Here is a 19,588-nt window from a genome sequence, read left to right as displayed (position 1 = left end):
CCCTTGGAAGGAGATCCTGATCAAGCATAACCTCAGCGTATGGGCTTCAGGACCCGTCAGATCGCACGAGTCAGAATACGCCTGGTTTTTGCCGGGAGATGCCCAGCCCCGGCGCCCTGCTCCCTCGAGAATACCCAAGCAGGGGCGCAGCCTAAGGGCGGGTGACGTCGGCCGGGCCCGGCGAGGCGAAGCGGGGCTGTGATCCCGGCGAGGGGCGGCTGGGGGGTCGCGGTGCGGCCGCCGAGGCGGGGCGGTCGGGGCGGGGCGGCGGCGCCGGGGCCGGAGGCCGCCCGCCCGGGGCTGTGGCCGCCCGCCGCCCGGCCAATGGGAGCGGCGGTTGTTGGCGGGCCGGGAGGTGGCGGCGTTGCCACAGCAGCGGCGCTCGGGAGCCGAGCCCAGCCCGAGCCGGCGGTCGGGGCGCGCCATGGAGGGGCTGGAAGGTGAGCGGCAGCGGCGGGGCCGGGGCACCCGGCGGGTGCCCGGGGCGAGGCGGGTCCTTTGTGTTGCGGCTGGGGCGTGCTCGGGCGGTGGCGGCGGTGGGAGCGGGGCCGGGCAACGCCTTTCCCGTTGGCGGAGCCCCCGCGGCCGGTAGTGCTGGTGGGCGGCGGGGTTGAGGCGGGCGAGCACCGCGGGAAGGGGCAGCGGACAAGGGCGGGAGACAGCGGCCCCGGCGCGGAGCCCGCGGCGCTGGGCGGCGGCAGGAGCCGGCTCCCCGCGCTTTGTCTCGGGCGCCGCTCGGCTCCCGCACCGGCCCCGCCGGCCCCTCCCTGCGGCGGCCGCGCTCCGAGCCCGCTCGCCGGGGCCCTGCGGGCGGGGTGCGGCGCGGCGTGCGGGCATCTTTGCCAGGAGCCTTTTTTTTTTTTTTTTTTTTTTTTTTTTGCTAACAGATGGCTAAAGTGGGTGTTAAGATCCGCTTATCATGCTAGGGAAATGTTCAGTGAAGAAAACTAGGTATGAATTTGCTGGCAGGGTATTTTCAACTTTATCCTGTGCCGGTTGAATTAATGAAAGCGTTCTTGCTCTCCGAAATGATAACATCATTTTCATCGATGATGTTGTCCATCATAACATAGATATCAGCTTGGAATTCATGAAGTTACAGCTTGCAATCAGCATTTTTGTAGGCCTGTCATTACTGCGTTTGGTAAGCTGCGTTAGCCATACTACTTAAAAAATACAGACCTGTTCTGAGAAACTATACAACACAGTTATTAAGTCTTCCATGATCCACTTCTCTCCAGGTAACTGAGTGCTTAAATAGGAGTAGGCACAAACTAGCCTTTGTTTTTTATCCCTTCTAGAACAGTTCAGGAGAACTGAACTGATTTTCACAGAATACCTCTGTTCTGTCATTAGTAGATTTTATAGTAATCAGACCCTGTTCTTGAGCCTAGTGACTTCATCGCAGCTCTAAATTTGGACATACCTTGGCCTTAAAATCCCAAGAGATTTCTTTAATTCACTCGGCATTCTTTGCTGACTGTTAATGCCTTTGAAATTTGAAAGCTGGTGTCCAGTGTTTATCAAATAATGCCTTATCAGGCATTCCAGCTCTCCGGACAATGCTTTGTTACCTCTCCAAAAGGGGAGAGCTTTCCTTAATTTTGAGTAAGCTATGCATTTGACTGCTTTGGAGCCTGTACATCAACTGCAGCACATCTATCAATTGATTTGGCTGTGTGCTAATTTACCAAGGCCAGCTATACTTGCTGTGTTGTGTAAGCTCTAGCACTTTAATTACAGGGGGTAGGAGAAAAGTGCATCTACAGATAACAGCAGAATCCTGAAAAAACTTGTGATTTTTTTCATAAAATTTGTTCAGTTTCTGACTTTATTGGAAACGGTTTATATCTTGTTTGTATTTCAGAAAGTAGTGGGAGTGGAGGGAACTGCTAAATCATAGGTGAAATCTCATGTTTTACTGAACCTTTTCTTGAAAGTACTTTCCGAAGCATTTTTTTCCATCGTATGAAATGGTTCTTCTGAACACGTGAGATTAATTTCAGAATAGCACAGGGAATAAGTTATGTCTAAAACTCCAGTTGTCCTTGCCTCGTGAACACTCGTATCTCACACTGTTATCCAGCGTCCTTGATTGCAGAAGTTTTTGAAATTGAGGAACAATTTTCTGCATTTTTATGGTTCCTTTTGTGCCATGTTTTTATTTTTTAAAAACCACCACAAAATAAAATATTTGCCTTTCTGCTTCAAAACATTTGAAACAAGTGCATTTGCTTTTATTTACAGTTTTTCAGTTTAGGCTATCTCTGTTCATGCATATTAGCTTAGGCTCACATTAAGTTTTTGTAGAAAGGTCGCCCTAGGATAGAAAAAAACCTAGGCAAAGCCAGTAGTAATAATAATAATAATAATAAATTATTTCATTGGGTATTATGCTTCTGTTCAGTCATGGCTCTGTTGGCAACTCAGAAGAGCATTGCTGGTTGCCATCTTTGATTAAATTTACATTTGGATGTGCAATTGCACAGTCATACCCATCTGACATAGAAGTCTGGGCAGCTTCTGAAATGTGGCTCAGCCTGCTGCCTTGTTATATTAGCACTTAGTGAAATCATTTCCTAGAGCTGACTGGTGCAGGGGTGCTTGGCTGCTCTGTGTGTGTGAGGGTCATGGTTATGGGGAAGGGCAGGACTTCATCTGTTGACAGCAGTCTCTTGGTGTGTCTATGGCAGTGGAAGATCCCCTTGGGATCAAGATGCTTGTCCTAGACTTTCTAGCCCCAGAAGGTGGTGCTTTTGCTTTGCTGAAGATCAGCATTATAGATGAAAGATCTGTTTTACTTTGCTTTATATAAGCATGCTATTAATAAGAAAGAAGTCTACCCAGTTTATAATGATCCTTTCCAAAAAGTGGAGAGATGAGTGTGGAATAGTTGGCATGTGGAACTGCATTAATGACATTTAAAAAGCTAAATAATATTTTCAGTGTCGCAGTTGCTTTTTCTCACTACTTAAGTGAGAGTGCAAGTTTAAATGTTCTGTGAAATGACAAAGTAGGTTTCTATGTCACCTAAAAGTTTCTTCTAAAATTTACTTTTGTTGCTCCTTCAAGAATATTGCTCTATTAGGTTATTTTTTATCAGTACTGTTATAATACTAGATTGAGTCAAGTTTCTGCCTTCAAAGTTTTGTAAAAGTAATGAGTGCAGGCTTGTCATTAGAGGTTACAAATCCTATATTAAGTCTAAAGTTGCTAGTTCAGCATTTGTTACCTTTGCAGCTTGTGTGTGGTTCGGCTGTTAATAAATTTTCATTTAATATACTGATGAAAATAGAGCAATAGACTGGCTCTGTCTGACAATGTAGTGATCACTAAGGTGAGCTTAAAAATCCATTCACGAGTAGTTCACCATGTGCTGAATCTCAGGACCTTTTTTGATGTATTAACATGTTCTTGCTGCTTTCACTGCTGAATGTCAAGGAAAAAGCTGTCACACTGGTGTGTTTGTTGCTCTCTGTTTTGCTTGAGCGAGATGGAGCCAAGCACTGAATTCCTGACTTCATTTAAGCCGGAGCAGTCTAATGGTGGTGTTTGATGGGCTTCTCTCCAATCTGTTGTTTTTTCTGGGAGGATGCCTACAACAGCTGCTTGAGCCAACTGAATGCCGCTTCCCACACTTGTTCACAGCCTGTCTCAGCCTAAGGAATAAGGGGCAGAGGGGCAGCTGTCTGAGGGCAGAAGTCCAGCTCCCTGTGGTAGGTACTGGCGGTGCTTGCCCAGCCCCAGCTCGAGCAGCCAGGGAAGGCTGGTTATGGTTGGAAGGGGATGGGTGGCTGCTGGCTCAGGAAACAGCCTGCAGTGTCAAAGCCAGAGCTTTCCCTTGCGGATCTGCGTAGGGACTGCCCTCTGAGCAGGCTGGGTGTGGCCTCGAGGTCTCTGTACAGCATCTTCTGCTGAGAGCTGGGGTCTGCTCTGGGGCAGCGTTTGTCCCTGGACCCTTCCCTGGCATGGGATGCCCTGCTCCGCCCCTAACAGCACAAGATCTCTCCTTCGGGGTTTTATGTTAGTAATGTGACTCTTGAGAGCAAGTGCTTATTCTTACTTGGACAGAATTTCTGAATGCCCAATCTTATTTTTTTCCCCAATAGTGTAGAAAATTACTGGGTTTTAAAACAAAAATAATATTAATGTGAGTGTTCTTTTCATTCTAGAGCTGATCTTTGTCTTGCCTCACTGGATCCAGGCAACAGCTTCCTCACTTTGGAAGCCATTTTCTTTAGCTCCATTTGACTTCAGACTTCAACTTTTATTTTTTTCAAGAGGTGTATCTTTTGTCCATTTTATTGGACACTTCTTAAATCAGCAACTTGGAAACTATTAAAGATTTAAATGCAAAACTAATATTAATGTATATAGTTTTTTAATAAGTTGTCTCTGGTAGCCATTAAAACACAATGATAAATATGCTTCTGCACTGAACTGATCCTTCACTGGGCATACTTGCACCTCTGGTAAGTGATCTGAATTTGGCATTTAGCACTCTGTAACTGGTCAATGTATTTACTCTTTTAAAAGCCATCATGTTTTTATTTTTTTATTATTTTTAACTAATGGTTATTTTACTTAAGGAAAAATCCCGGAAGCTGAGTTTAGGCTGATGCGATATGGGGAAGTGCACTACCAGAATATGTTTCACCTTTAAAGGAGAGGAAGTAGACAGGAATTTGAATGTTTCATATTAGTTTCTTCAGTTTCTTAGAACAAATAGATTTTATGCCCTTTTCTATAGTTTTTTTTAGATTTCTTGCATTTTTAACTTAAATTGCAGAAGCTTGATTGATCTACTAATTGTCTTCAATTGGTTGAATATAGTGGAAAGATGAATATGTTTTTCCTTCACACAACATGGTACGGTTGTCATCAAAGCAGGTGTCACATTGCAGTGAAACCTGGTTTCAGGAGTATGGTAAGCACTTGACTGGAGCAGCTGAGGAGCAGGCTTAGGCTTACTTTCTAAAGAAATCCTGAGGGAGGGGCAAACTAGGAATCAATTTATTATAAATTAAGTTTATTATCAAGGTTTTTTTAACACATTATTTTTTGCCAGTTAAGATTCTGATTTAGGTAGGGATTGGTCTGTCCAATTACACTTGTGTTGTAGAGTGCAAAAGCCCAGATTTGCTTTGGGGACCACTATTGCTAAACAGTCTTGGTTCAAGGCTGGTGTGAGAAGGCAAATCTCTGCCTGACTGCCCTCACAGTCATCACAGTGTCTGTAGCCAATACAGGACAACAGTGTGCTTATGATGCCAAAGCAGAACTGTGTAACATTTATGTAGGTTTTGCAGGTCACATGCTTTCTAGTGCTTCTAGTTGATCTTAAAGCTTGTTAGTAGAAGTGCAGATGATGTATCTGTAATTCAGATCGATCCAATAGTGCTGTTTTTTGGCCTTTGGTTTAGTTGCATTTCCATAGGCTTTGCAGAGGACGGTTTCATAGATTTTTCTGGATGACCGTCATGACGGAGTGACTCTCTAGAATGCCTGTACATTAAACACTCATTGCAGGAACAAATGGGAGGAATTGGAGGTCTGCTCTCAGTTGCAGGGCTAGGATCTAGTTGGGATCATGTGTGGGTGGTAGGACAGCTCACAGGACTGCAGTGCTGTGGTGGATGAATACAGGCTCTTCAGGAAGAACCAGCTGGACGGCAAGGGGGGAAAGTTGCTCTTCATGTGGGAGAGCAGTAAGAATGCAGTGGAGCTTTGCTGTAGAACCACATGGGGGAGTGAATCAGGGTTAGCAGGCAGACCTGTGTGGGAAAAGCTGTTGTAGCTGTCTGCTAAAAGCCACCTCATGAGGAAAACTATGAGGTCTCCCTCATAATTGGAAGGCTCTGTATTCACAGGCCTTGGTCCTTGTGAGAGACTTCAACCTCTGAAGAGACTTTAGTCTGCTGGAGGGACAAATCAGCAAGGTGCAAGCAGCTGGGAGGCTTCTGGTATGCACTGATGACAAATTTCTGACCTGGGTGATCAAGGAGCTGACAAGAGGAGGCAGTCCTGCAGTATTCATAAATACAGACATGTGAGATGTAAAGGTCAGGGGCAGCCTTTCCTCCAGTGACTGTAGGATGGTTGAATTCAGGATTCTGAGAGGAGGGAGCTGGGTAAATAGCAGGACCTCAGCCCCAGAGTTCAGGAGAGCAGGTTGTGATTTTAGGGATCTGCTTGCGAGAGTGCCGTAAGATATGGCCATAGAGAGAGCTGGTTATTTTTAAGGGTGTGTAATGTGTCTGACATTTTTTCACATTCACTTTGTATGAGGAAAGAAGCAAAGAAAGACTGACAGTTGTAGTAAAGGGGAGTACACCATGATGTGAGTTGTGTGTGCTGCTGTCATTCTTGACTTCATGGAATTCATTTCTCAGTCACCAAAAAAACCTGTAGAGAATCCTCCTCCAGGCTGTCACTTTGAGGCAGTGGGTCTCGCCTTGATGTGTTGTTTTCAAGGAATGCAACGAAGTTCACCATCATCAGACTCGTTCATGTTCAGTGCAATAACAGGAGTTTTGACAAATATTTCACTGTCAGTCTGAAAAGCCGATACAAAAATGTGCAGAGGTACTATTAAAGTCTTTTCAGCATGAAGGAATGGATGCTACAGTGCTTTCTGTTATCTTTTGGAAGCAGAAGTGACAGGTTTATACAAATTGCCAATACAGGAGTACAGGAAAATTCATGAGGCTTTCCTATAAAATTGGGAGTAGATAGATAAAAGTAGATTGATCTGCTCTTTGTTAGACAATTGTGAAAACTTAGCTGCTTAAAAATTTCAAAGTATGTGAATGGTTGAATACTAAGAGGCAGAGCTTACTATGATTTCCTCTTCCTTTGTCTCTTTCCTGAAAACTGCAGAATAGCACAGGTGAGAAGGGATGTGCTTGGTGGAGTGAAACATGCACATCATCATTTATCCAGCAGACTTGACCGAAGTATGGCAAGGACTGCCTGTTGTTAAGAATTACAGTCAGTGTATTTGACTTACTTGCATTTTCATTTCAGAATTCCTTTTGACAAAATAATGCAAATTTGCAAAACTTCGCTCTTTACTGGAATACTTTTTTCCTACTTTGGTACATTCATATTTTCATTATGTTATTTAATTTTCTTCAAAACTGCTTTTTAAAAAAATAATGCTCTAAATTTAAAAAACCTGGTGCTTTAATTTAAAGAAATGTTCAAGGGTCTGTGCAACCTGGTCTAGTTGAAGGTGTTCCTACCCACAGGAGAGAGGTTGGAGCTACATGGATCTTCAAGGTCCCTTTCCAACCCAAACCATTCTGTGATTCTGTGAAGTGTTCCCTACCTGTGTCACTGCATTGGCTTAATTTTTAGGTGGCTCTTGCTTGTATTTGCCATTGGTTAGGCTGTGGTTAGTTAGTGTGTCGATTAAAAAAATACAACCCAGTCATTATTGATTATTGGACATATGTTAGAGACTGGGCAGTCCTCACAGAACTAGATGCTGTGGCTTGATGATACAGATTGTAACTAATGTGGGGAATGAGCAGTATTTTTTTTATTGTACCATAAATACGTGGGACTCTTAAGTGACAAATACTTGGCTTTTGGAGATGAGAATGGAGTTATGGTAAAAGAAATAAATACACTTTTGCAGAAGCATTTGGCAAGTGCTCTTCAAGTGATAACTTTCAACACTTTCAGATTACTTGCTGGCTTCAAATAGGTAACTAGTCCCAAGGCAGGAAATCATACCAGGGTGTTTCTGCATGTTTGAATTGAGAGAGGCTTGATGATTCTGATTATCACAGTTGTCTGGCATAAATAGTTTAGTACTGTCACTGCTGTAGATAAATAAAAGGTTTTGAAGGGCAGTCAGATTTTACAACATGATGAAATACAGTTACAAAGTGCACTCGTTTCTGCAATTTGTATCTAAATGCACCCACACACTTGGGTATATGGAGCTCTCCTAAAGAGAAAAGTGTAACAAAACTTCAGTTATTCAGCAATACTGAAGGCTTCTGCTCCGCTAGGTGTGAAGTCTATTTACACAACTGCTTTTTCTGTAAACATGATGTCAAGAACAAGTGCTATAGCTGTGACTGTGTCAGATCAAACTTGTATGTATTGATGAGTCCACACATTGTACTGAGAAAGATAAACCGAGAACTGGCAGGTAACTGGACTGTAACCATACTCAGAAGGAACATGTGCAATAACTTGTATGGGTACAAACCCAGTGATTTGGAAGTAACTGGAGGAGGAGGAGCCCTGACAGGGCAGTTTACAAACATGAACAGTAAGATTACTGTAGTCCTGTTAATAAGCTTCCAGTCTGGTTAAGTCAGATACCCAGCATCATACTAGGTTGAATAGTATGAATAGGATGTAAATAGCAGTAGAATAGGATGTAAAACTCTGTATCATAGTTCTGGCATCACTTCCACTGAAATACCACTTCTGTGGTGTTCACAATACAATTTTGATCATATTTATCTTTTCTCCAGATGTGTTTTCATTAGATAAGGAGTAATAATTATTTCAGTCCTTCTCCAAGTTAACAGTATTCATTCATGTTTAATGCATGCATCTAAACTCCTGGTGATTAGCAGTGTTAAAGTTGGTAAAAAGGATCTTGGGTTTTCTGTGGCTGTATAACCAAAATGATTTTTCAAAGTCCTGCATTGTTGCTAAATTTACAGACTGAAGAAAATTGCCATGACACTGTCTTACTACCAGTTTCTATACTCAGACTAATTTGTCAAGCCTATCCTCCTTCTGTTTCCTGATTTGAGTGTTCCTTTTTTTTTTTTTTAACCTCCTCCCCACAGTGCATCCCAAATTAAAAACAATTTCAGTTAACTTTTTTTTAGGAAAAAAGTTGCAATAGAAATCACACATTAATGTCTTTTTAAAAAATAAACAAAACAAAGCCAAAACTAACTCAATTGCAACTTTCACGATTTTATTCCCCTGTCTTATTATCAGATTTCATGTGGTTAACATTGCTAACCTTTCTGTAAGGGAAGACTTGTGGACTCCTAGAAAGAAGTGTTAAGGTTTTGTGGTTTTGGTTTGTTTGGTTTTGGGTTTTTTTTACTTTAAAAGTGAGGAAAATCACAGAGGAATTAAGAAGCTGAAGGGGTAAGTGCAAATATAAAGGACACTTAGCTTCTCATTTTCAACAAAACTTCAGGAACTTTCATTTTTTTAAAATAACTTCCTTATGTGCTTTGGGGTCAGTGATTTGTGTTACACGGGAGGTGTTGGCAATAGAAATAGCTGTAGGCAGATATGGGGAGGGTGGGAATGCTCTAAGGAAATCCAGGTCTGTAACTGTAGCTGCACTGAGTGGTAATTGGCGTTCCTTGTGCTTTGGTATGTCGTATGTAAATACTGCTCAGTCAGGTGAGCAGCTATCAAGTCTGCTTCTTTTAATGAGAAATTTAAACACCAGCTCAAATTTTAGAGTTCAGTGAACACGCAAGAAAACTGTGGGACATGTAGCTTCTTTTATTAAGGCAGGTATTTGAAAGAATTCTCTTCTCAGCCAAATTCTTAAGCATATACTCTATACCTTATGTCAAGATCACTAAATCTGATTTATTTCAGCTGATTTATTGAAGACACGAACAGTGTCACTTCATATTTTTGGGAAATGCCTCTCTGCAAAGCTGAGGGTTGTATCAGAATGATGCCATAAGAAAGATGTTGAACTCTTTAGCGGAAGTGAGTTTACAGTGATGTAGGTTATCATTGTGTAGGTTATCATTAAGAGTGCTAGGGACTCTGAAGTCATGAAATACATGACTGTGATACATGACATACATGACATGAAAAACAAGTCTATGCAAATCTTGTATTTTTGAGTGGAGTAATTGAAAAAAGCTTACAACCATTGCTGCTTATCCTTCAGATCAGTGGCCAGAATCAGAGGGCAGGTTCCCAGCCATCTTAGCTTTGTACTAGTGTTCACGTGCTCAGGCTTGTGGATTTAAGAAAATAGACCTATGGAAAAAAATTCAGACATGATTTTTTAAAAAAGAGTTTGAAAAAAATACAGTTAAAAAACAAGTTCCTAGTAAATCTTCATAGCATTGAAGTATAATTCAAATGCAAGAATTGAAGAAAACCAAGATTCATCTGCATGTTTTGCATTTTTCCTACTTGTCCTGCTTGTGCACATCTAAATGCACAAATCTTTAGATGACACAGAAGGAAGTTTGATTGTGACTTTCATTTGTAAAACTTAGCTGCTCTCAGTGCAGTCCTGCTGTGCTGTGGTAAGGACAGGCTTATTCATGTCTACATGGGAAAGGTATATTAAATTAATTAAAGGTATGAACTAAATGTTTTAAACTGCACTTTTCGTGTGATTTATGATTCTTAAAATGCATTGTGCTCCACAGTATGTTCATACAACTAATACAATGTGTGCAGTTACATACTGGGGGTGAATTTGCTTTAAGTAATTGAAAAAAAATCAGAAATAGACAATAATTCTTTCTGCTAACAGAGGTCTCAGTTTTAATCTTTGCATTTGGGCAAAAAGTTTTCAGTGGGAGCCATGGGTGCCCGAATCTATGTTTGTTTACCATGATATATTTAATTAAGTTATTAATTTCTTTAAAACTGGTCATATACTTAGTTAACAAGAGTGTATATTTAGATGGAAAACAATTTTCCACTGGGAAACTGGGAACAAAAACTGATCAAATCATTGAACATTGCTATGTTGATAACTTTCTTAGTTTAAGATGCTGCTTTGCCTAAAATACAAGTAAGTTTGAAGTGGTTTTATTTTAATGTGGTGTAAGTAGAGGCAGTTGTATTGTCTGCAAGTCAGATCGAGTACAGAGAAAGCGACTAGTAAGTCTCAAACATAATCCAAATTTACTGCCTCTTTCTTGATGTATGCATGATATAAAAATATCCCTGTATTCCTGTGACATAGCACTAGGTATAATAGATGGGAAACCCTGGATTTTTTAATCTCTGCCATGACTGTTTCATAATGCATGCTATATAAATATATTTTCTTGCATAGGGCTTGATACTTTGACTTTTTGGTCTTTTGTCTGGTTCTGTGGATCTGCTGTATGTGAAATATAGTATTTACATTTTTGTTACCAGTGCTTGAATAGCAACATCAGAAGTACTTCTGTAAACCATCAGTAATAATCTGAATAAAATATATAGTACAAATAACATTCAAAACTGGGGTTTTTTTTATAAGAGAGAGTGGAATAGTTTAACTTCATAGAGGAAAATAAATAATGAAATCTTTTCTATATTTGATACTAAATTTGATCTCTTCCAAAGACACAAGAATACCCACTAAATAGCTTTATTCTTGGTGTGTATTTGAGCTGTCACTGGTCCTTACAGGGGAATTTTTATTTGCATATTGATATGCATCCTTTTAAGGGAGTGGAGTTATGTATTATAAATAGACAGAATTGCTGGTGACGTGTTCCTGGGCCTCCCAGCTTCCAATAGTACCTAAGGACTTCGGTATATGTTTTGCCTTTCTCATCTTCATGGTCTCTGCACAAGTCAAAGGATGTATACTTGTACAATAACAACTATTATTATGGCTAAGGGTATATGAGGTTAGCATTTTTGAAATAATGTTTTGTCATTAATTTAACCAAATTTTCTTAAAGAAATATGTTGGTTTTTTTAAGGTGAGGTTGCAGTGCAAACTGGAGATCTGTTGCCATGTAAGATTTGTGGAAGAACTTTCTTTCCAGCAGCACTGGTAAGTGGTGTGAGCACTGTTGGCTTTTAGATTTGGTAAGTTGAATGAAAGTTAAGCAGTGCTCACTATAGCTAAATAAAATAGATCTAGGTGCTTTGTTTCGTTAGGGGTTTTGGTTTTGTTTATCCCCTCCTCCCCAAGTAATTACTGATTCCAGTTGTCTGAGGCTTGAAGCTCCTTAGAAGGGGTTTAATTTTAAGATCCCAACATTTTCTGAAATACATGCCTCTAAAAGCATCTTTTCTAGGGTTACAGAATCAATCCTTGTCTTCTGCAGTTTTAAGTCTCAGCTAGTAAATGAAGTGTTTTGTTAGCCTTCTCCAAAACTCTCTTCTCCATTGTTAATAGAAATCAGTCTGGCCTTAATGTGAGTATGAATTTCTGGCACCCATGATTTGTTTTGCCACTCAATGCAAAAGCTGCATACCTATTTTTTATGTGCAAGGAGGAAATATAGATGCCTTCTACTTTTCTTCTTTATCACCTGTGTTTTTGTGACCCTGTATACACATCTGTGAATTCCAGTAGTTCTGTTTTAAAGGTAGTGGCTGGCATAAATGTTTGAGTGAAAACTGCCTGAGCTTATTCATCAAGAGTTGGGGCTATTTTGCTAGTTTTTATATCAAGAAAGGCAAATATTGTGTTAATAACTTCTGTTTTCAAAACTAAGTTCTGTATTCTCCGTTAATTTTGCTTCTGCTTATAGAAAAAGCATGGACCCATTTGCCAAAAAACTTCTGCCAAGAAAAGGAAGACGTTCGATTCCAGCCGACAGAGAGCAGAAGGAACTGACATTCCCACAGTAAAACCTCTTAAGCCACGGGTATGTTATAATTTACTCTGAACATGAACATTTTGGGCATACTATATATGCATTTTAGTAAGGCTTATTTCTGCTGGCAGTTTGTGTTAATAAGATCAACTAAGATTTGGAAGAAATCTAACTATGATGTTATGTACTAAAATAAGGTGCATACTTAGCTTCAAGTAAAAACTTCAAATATACAAAGCTTTCTTTTTTTGCCTCTTAGCCAGAACCACCCAAAAAACCTTCTAACTGGAGACGAAAACATGAGGAATTTATAGCAACTATACGAGCAGCCAAAGGACTTAATCTTAAAGATGGTGGAAAACTCCCTCCACCACCTCCACCATCATATGACCCTGGTATGTAAAACAGTCAAGTTCCTTAACGACTTTTCTTTACAGTTATGTGTAGAAATTTGAATTGAAAAGGAATTTGTTGGAATACAACGTTCACAAGTTCTTGAAGATGACTTACTATCCCTGTGCACATGCTGGGTTGTGACTGTGAGTCTGGCTGGCTCCCATCCTGTGGAGCTTTCAAAGCCCATGACTTTGTTTTTAATGTGTGGAAAGGTAGCTGGGGCCAACTCACAGCTTTCTGATGTCTTGTAAACCACAGGGTGGACAAATTGTTTCAATACCCTGTTTGTGCTCACAGCAGTAGAACTGCTCACAAATAGCAGTCTGCCTTTTTTATTAGCTGACACCCACAACATATTTATGTTGTGGGAATGTACTTTTGTACTTCAAATGCAATCTCTCCCATTTCTTGCTGAATTCACCTTTAGTTTCATGTATGTAGTGTATGCCTTAATGCCTCATGTAGTGGTGGTACTTGTGTTTTGGGTATGTGAGATGTGTGGTGTTCATGTTAGCAAGGGCATGACAGGGTGCCTTTGAACTGAGACTGGGTTGAGTGTTCAAGCAGTTTGATGTGAATGAGAAGTTTCATTTAACTTCTGGGATATGATAATAGGTTGAAGGATGTATTTCTTCCTCTTGTCCTAAGAGCTAAACCATTTGATTAGCTGAATGGCAGTTTTCAGAAAGATTGGGAAAAGGCGTGTGTTTGCTTCTGCCTGTCTGTGGTCAAGTGAGGATGTGAAGTTTTCTTACCCTGTTTCTTTACAGGAGATGTGTTATTCCAGTATTAGGAGTGTAATTATGTATTCACTCTGAGAGGCAGTAATATTCAGCATTCTGTCCTCACAGTCTTGAAAAGCCATATAGCTAATTTTCATAAGCAAAGCCATCCTAAAGCCAATAGCAAATGCTGTGGATAAGAATCACAAGGCTTGATCATGGAAAGAGTCATTAATAATCTAGCTTATCTATATCAATAATATAGCATATCTATATCTAGTTGTTGTGGTTTTCATCTGCTGGCATCATCCTGCTGCAGTGGGTAAGACTTAGGCAGAAGAAACCAGGAATGAAGAGACCATACACAGAATGATCAGTGGATACTCTTCTTCCAAATAGAGCAGGAGCAGCTACTGGTGCTCCTTTTCCACTTTTGCAATAGGAGAGTGGGAAGATTGTGGACATACCACGATTGTATCCATCCTCCCCTACTCACTCTGTCCTGGGAACGCTTGTTTCTAACAAGCAGTGAGTTTTTTTCCTTTTAATGGAAAGAGTCTCATATTCATATTTTCGACTTAACTGCTCTGAGCTGGCAAATAACTAGTATTGCTGCTTCTTCCATTTCCTCTTCCACTTTTTCTGAGGAAGTGCAGAATAGGCTCAGGTTAAGAAGGACCTTAAGTCACCCTGAGCTTGACTGTGTATGTGTACTGCCCTCTTATTTTGATTAGGTTTTGTTTTATAAAGCTTACATTGAATCCTAGAAGCTCTGGACAATATGAGCAGTACTTTCAGGGAGCCAAGTGTCTGACTGGTACTATGTATTTTACAGAAGGATGAAGATACAATTCCTGGTTCTTAAGAGTATACATTCATCCTCTACAGTCTGATGCATTTGTGGGCTTTGAAAGTTTTCTGTGGGAACTGAACTCTGCACCAGCCAGAAATGGCATATTACCTAGCATTTCACAGCTGCTTTATTATTTTTTTCTTTTTTTTTTTTTTACTTTCATTGGAATAATTTTGACTTAACTACATAGCTATAAACAGTTCTGTTTCTGATTTTTTTGTCTTTTAAGGTATAGTTTATGTTTAAATATTCTGATAGTAGCAGAGTTTATGTAAAATAAATAAACAAAAAATTGATGTTGTTACTCCATGAGATTCCCATGCTGTCACTTCTCTGTGTTCTTCCTCTGTCCTTAGCTCACACTTCTTGGGTCACAGTTCATGGTGTGGTGGCCATTATATCATTTAATTTACTCAAAACTCTTTATAAATATTTAAAGGGACAAGTATTTAAGCCAGATCTACTGAATTTGGACTAGTAACATGTAATCCCAAACTTTGTTTAGGTTTTATAATGTCTAATTGTAATTTTGGAGGCAATGACTGTTCAATTTCATCTCATTTTCTTCAATACATTTCTACAGTGACCCAGAAACACACTAATTTAACCTGCTTTGCCAGTGTCAAGCTTTTTTTAAGTTGATGCTTACATGGTTTTGAATGCTCTAATCTGGGGCATACAGCATTAAAATCTCTGGACACTGAAATACCCAGTTGTCTGAAACTGCAGTCCAAACATTATTTTCCAAGGGCACTGTATTTTAAGGTGTGGTGCTTCCAGCATAGAGATGATGTATCTTTTAATATTTTAAGCATCTATGTAGCCCTTTCTGTTTTTTTCTCCAGTGAGAATAATGTTTCCTGTATGTAGTAGTGTTTGCAATGTGATTAAATTAATCTTGCAAAAGTAACACGGCCACCAGTTACTTTCTTTTGCATGTCTCGAGAGCTAGCTCCTAATTTTGACTGATTTTCTTCTGATTCTTTTTATTTGATAAATTTCTGGGGTTTGGGGGTGTTGTTTTGTTGTTTGTGTTTGTTTGTTTGTTTGTTTGTTTGTTTTTAATGATCACTTCCAGTATTTCAGTTAGTATTTCTCAGTTCTTTCAAAACTGCCAGAGGAAACAGATCTGTTGTCTTTTGCTGCTTGTGTGGGAAAGGTTTTAACGTATTCCAATATCTTGAACAAACGGAACTGTTTGTGTTTTTTATTAAACTTTTGATTGTTAATTTGTTTAGCTTCTTCTCCACTTCCTTCCAGCTGATCTCTGCCATATCCTTGTACCTTTTTGGGTATCTTCTCTGCAGAATAGCATCTCTTAAAGTGTTTCTGATTTTACTTAGATTATTTCTGATCCTCAGACACTCTTATCCATCAAATGAGAATACCTAGCAATCTGTATTTTCTTTTCAGATTCAAGAAGCAATAATTTCCCCTGGAGGAGAGGCTGGTCTTTAAAAGATTTCAGAACACTCTCATTTTTAAATCAGATTATTAATATTAGATTTTTTATGTTTTTAAGATTACATTCAGTGTCCATACTGTCAGAGGAGATTTAATGAAAATGCAGCTGACAGACACATCAATTTCTGTAAGGAGCAAGCTGCACGTATTACCAATAAGGGGAAATTGGCAGCTGATACCAAAGGGAAGCTTCCTACTCGTACACAGGTGAGGTATAACACTTTTCTTAACTTGTAACTTGCATTCAATGCCAAATCAAGCTTTTTAAATAGTGTGTTGCTTTTAAAAAGAATTTACTATTTTATTCTATTAACTATTATTATTTGCACAGACACTAAGCAAGGACAAGGTTTTTTCTTAAACTGCAGAGATCCATAAGTCAGATGGCAGCAGTGGCAAAACCAAAACCAGTCAGAAATGTAATTGAGAAATGTGCAAATGACAGGTAAAGATAGAAGGAGGAAACAGAGATGCAGTTTTTGTAAAGGAAGTTGAATTTCTGTTGTGCTGGTTTCTAAATTCAATTAGAAACTTGCCTAACAGGCAAGCAAAGGTACCTGACTACAGGACAACTGACAGCAGTATTGTGGCTAATTAGAGGCTTTAGAGGCACTTAAGTGTATTACACAGTATTTTGAGTCAGTGCGGGGACTAGTCCAGACCACAAAGATGAAAGTAAGATTTGGATTTGAAGACAAAAGTAATTCTGCCTTTGAGTATACTCTTTTAAATTAATTGGTAATGAGATGATACTTCTAATCATAACTTCAGCTTCATTCCAGCTATGGTAAAAGTTGGTAAAATCTGTAGAAAAGAAAAAAAAATGCAGGAAGACATACAGTTGAACAACAAAGCCACTAACTTAGAGAATGTTTCCTGCTAGTATCATCTGTAAGTATTAGAAAACAGATTATCAAACACTATTTGCGTGATCCCATACCAGAAACTGGTTATCTAGTAGGAAATCATCATCTGTTCTCCCACAGTACCTGAAAGAACTACCTGTTGTGTTATATAGATAGCTTGATTTAATTGCTTAAATTTCTAGGTTGTATTTTGTTACAGTACAAACCTGCTCCAGTTAAGAAGATGCCTTCTGTAGGATCAACACCATCACCATCATCACGCTTACCACAGCCAAGTGGTGTTAGCAAAACTGGTGTAGGTATGAAATGAATGTTGTGAATTGTTCCATGTCCTTTCTAAATAATAGTTCTCAATGCATATTTGTGCAAATTATGTTTATTTGATAAAGTGGTTTGCAAAATCTCATTTAAAATAAATTTCGAAGGGGCACTGATTGCCATCGATCTAAAAAGACTCTTGAGCACTTAGGATTCTGGTTACTATATCAGGTCAGGTTTTTTTTTTCTGAATCCAGTGTAGTAATGCATGATTGTATCAAATACTGATCTCTCACCTGAAATTTATCTAATGCTTAATTCTGTAACTAATTTGTCTGCTGAATATGATCATAACTTGGTGAAAATACAGTCAAGGCATGTATATTATAATTATGCAAATAGTGGCTTAATTTGGGTTTCAGATATCATTGGATATGAAACACATTCTGTTCGTACATCAACTTTTCTTTCCCTTTTTTTTCCTGAGCAAAGTAATTGAGATACAGTATGTTTTCTTAGAATAAAATACTATGTCTCAATTACATATTTTCTATAGATTTTTGAAACATTTTCTTTTTGTGTTATCTTGATACTGGCTCATATATCTCTGTATTTCTAAAACGCTTGTTTTGAATTTTGCTATTAAAATGTGTTTAATAAATTGTATCATCTCAGCAGCAACATCTTATATTTTCATGCTTGCTTTTCACCTGCCAGGTACCTCTTCAGGTAAAGCACTGTCTTCATCTGGATCCAGTGGGAGCAAAATTCAGACGTTATCACCAGCTCATAAAAACTCGGTGGGAATGGTGAACCCACAAGCAGGGTGAGTTCCATCTAATGCTGTCATTTGTGCTTTATTTCATATTGTTTTTCTAGCTCTAGAAGTCTCTGTGGATTGTTACACTTGCTTTTTTATTTTTTCCTTATGAGCTTCAGAAGTACAGTGTTTTGCATTTATCCTTCATCTGTAAATATAACTAAAGAGAACTTTGGAGAAAGCAAAGGTTTTATCAGGTTGATTTAACAACAAAGGAAGTCAAGAGTTTTGTATATTAAGTATATTAATTGGTATATGAAGTATATTAAAAATTACAGAATAGGAAGAAGTGGTTGGAGCAAGTAATTTTTTATTGGTAAAATTAAAGGGTCTTAAAAAAGCAGAAAACACTAGGCATAATTTCCTACACTACATGGAAATAGAAGCGAGGCTTCTGCCATAGACTACAGGGCAATTGTGACAGGATCTTCTCTCCTACGACAAAAGGATGGAGGCTTTCTCTCTTCCCTTTCTTGTCTTAAGAGGCAACAAATGAATGAGCACAAATAAGACAAAACCAGTGCACTTATGACAGCAAGGGGTGTTACATGAAGATTATTGGAGTTCAGTCTAAGTGCTGTTTGTGATCAAGGCTGTGACTCATGCTTTGCTGGAGGGGTTGACATTTCCCAGAATCTCATAGAGAAATCTGTGGAAGGGATTGAAGAAAAGTAGTGTAATTGTACAGATGTTTGAGGAGCACCAAGGAGTACTGAGAACACAAAACATAAAAGGAAGTGGTTGCAATTATAACAGTGGTGATTGAAAAAGATTTATTCCCATAAAAATGAGTATCCGATTGGTGAAGACTGTATAATGTGGAAAAAAAAAGTCCTAAGTTCATGAGGAAAAAAAAGACATTCTGAAAACTCATGAGGTTGGACAGAAATTACACAAAACTAGAGAATTTTGGTTTATCACTCTTAAATTTTACAGGTTATGCATGAATATGAATTACAACTCTGTCATGCTTCCCTCCTAATGCCCTACATCATCAGAATTAAATTCTATCCCTCCTTGCTCTATCTACTCATGATAACTGTTTGAGACACAGGTCACATGCAGAGTCCGTGAGGTTGACAGATGTCTTCCTTTTTTTATTTCCTCCCTCTCCTGGTGTCTCACTAGTCTTTGGTCAGCTTCACTACCATTTCTAGGCATCTATGCTTGACTGTCAGAAAATCCCAGCCTCTTATTCACTGATTTTCTTTATTTCTCCATTTTTAGAAGTTGAATTAACACCTACTGATGAATGGCAAAGAAGCAAAAAAAGTAAAAAAGTCAGCTGAGATTATTTGAAAGCATGTTTCTGAGTCCAGTGGTGTAACCCAGCTGTCTGGGAAAGGTTTTTTCCTGTTGAAAGTTCCTAATTGAAGTCTGTATTTGTCTGTGAGGATGCAGCAATTTTGGTCTTCACTTGTTAACAAGGAAGTTCTATTTAATTTTACCAGTCAGTTGCTGTTGCAATTAGCAAATAAAATTTGGTAGAAAATAACCCCCTTGTGTTCCAGCTATTCCTCAGAAATCAGAGGGGCTGGGTGCAGCTTGTCTTAACTTGTGATTATAACCAGTTATGCACTGTGGCTGGTTACGTTCAGTAAGAACTTTTACAATTACAGATTCACAAATAATGCAGTTTATTGAGGCAGCAGATCATTGACTCTTTTTAGATTGCTGGTGATAAATGA

General features: G+C 39.3%; 1 protein-coding gene across 2 annotated transcripts in view; it reads left to right on the top strand.

The window, feature by feature from the left end:
* Window positions 1–363: 363 nt before the first annotated feature.
* The window catches only part of ZC2HC1A (zinc finger C2HC-type containing 1A), a 34,921-nt gene continuing 15,696 nt past the window's right edge, over window positions 364–19,588 (top strand). For both annotated transcript variants that reach the window (XM_066179839.1, XM_066179848.1), the window contains exons 1-7: window positions 364–440; window positions 11,676–11,749; window positions 12,456–12,572; window positions 12,781–12,916; window positions 16,015–16,163; window positions 17,022–17,121; window positions 17,798–17,906. In XM_066179839.1, the coding sequence (XP_066035936.1) occupies window positions 425–440; window positions 11,676–11,749; window positions 12,456–12,572; window positions 12,781–12,916; window positions 16,015–16,163; window positions 17,022–17,121; window positions 17,798–17,906 (701 nt within the window). In that variant the 5' untranslated portion in view covers window positions 364–424. The remainder of the gene's footprint in view (window positions 441–11,675; window positions 11,750–12,455; window positions 12,573–12,780; window positions 12,917–16,014; window positions 16,164–17,021; window positions 17,122–17,797; window positions 17,907–19,588) is intronic.

The sequence above is a fragment of the Chamaea fasciata genome, unplaced genomic scaffold (assembly GCF_029207755.1).
Source record: "Chamaea fasciata isolate MVZ Bird 193981 ecotype frontalis unplaced genomic scaffold, bChaFas1.0.hap1 SCAF_1, whole genome shotgun sequence".
NCBI classification, from domain to species: Eukaryota; Metazoa; Chordata; class Aves; order Passeriformes; family Sylviidae; genus Chamaea; species Chamaea fasciata.
Note: the sequence above shows the minus strand (reverse complement) of the source record. Positions and strands in the feature narration are given on the sequence as shown.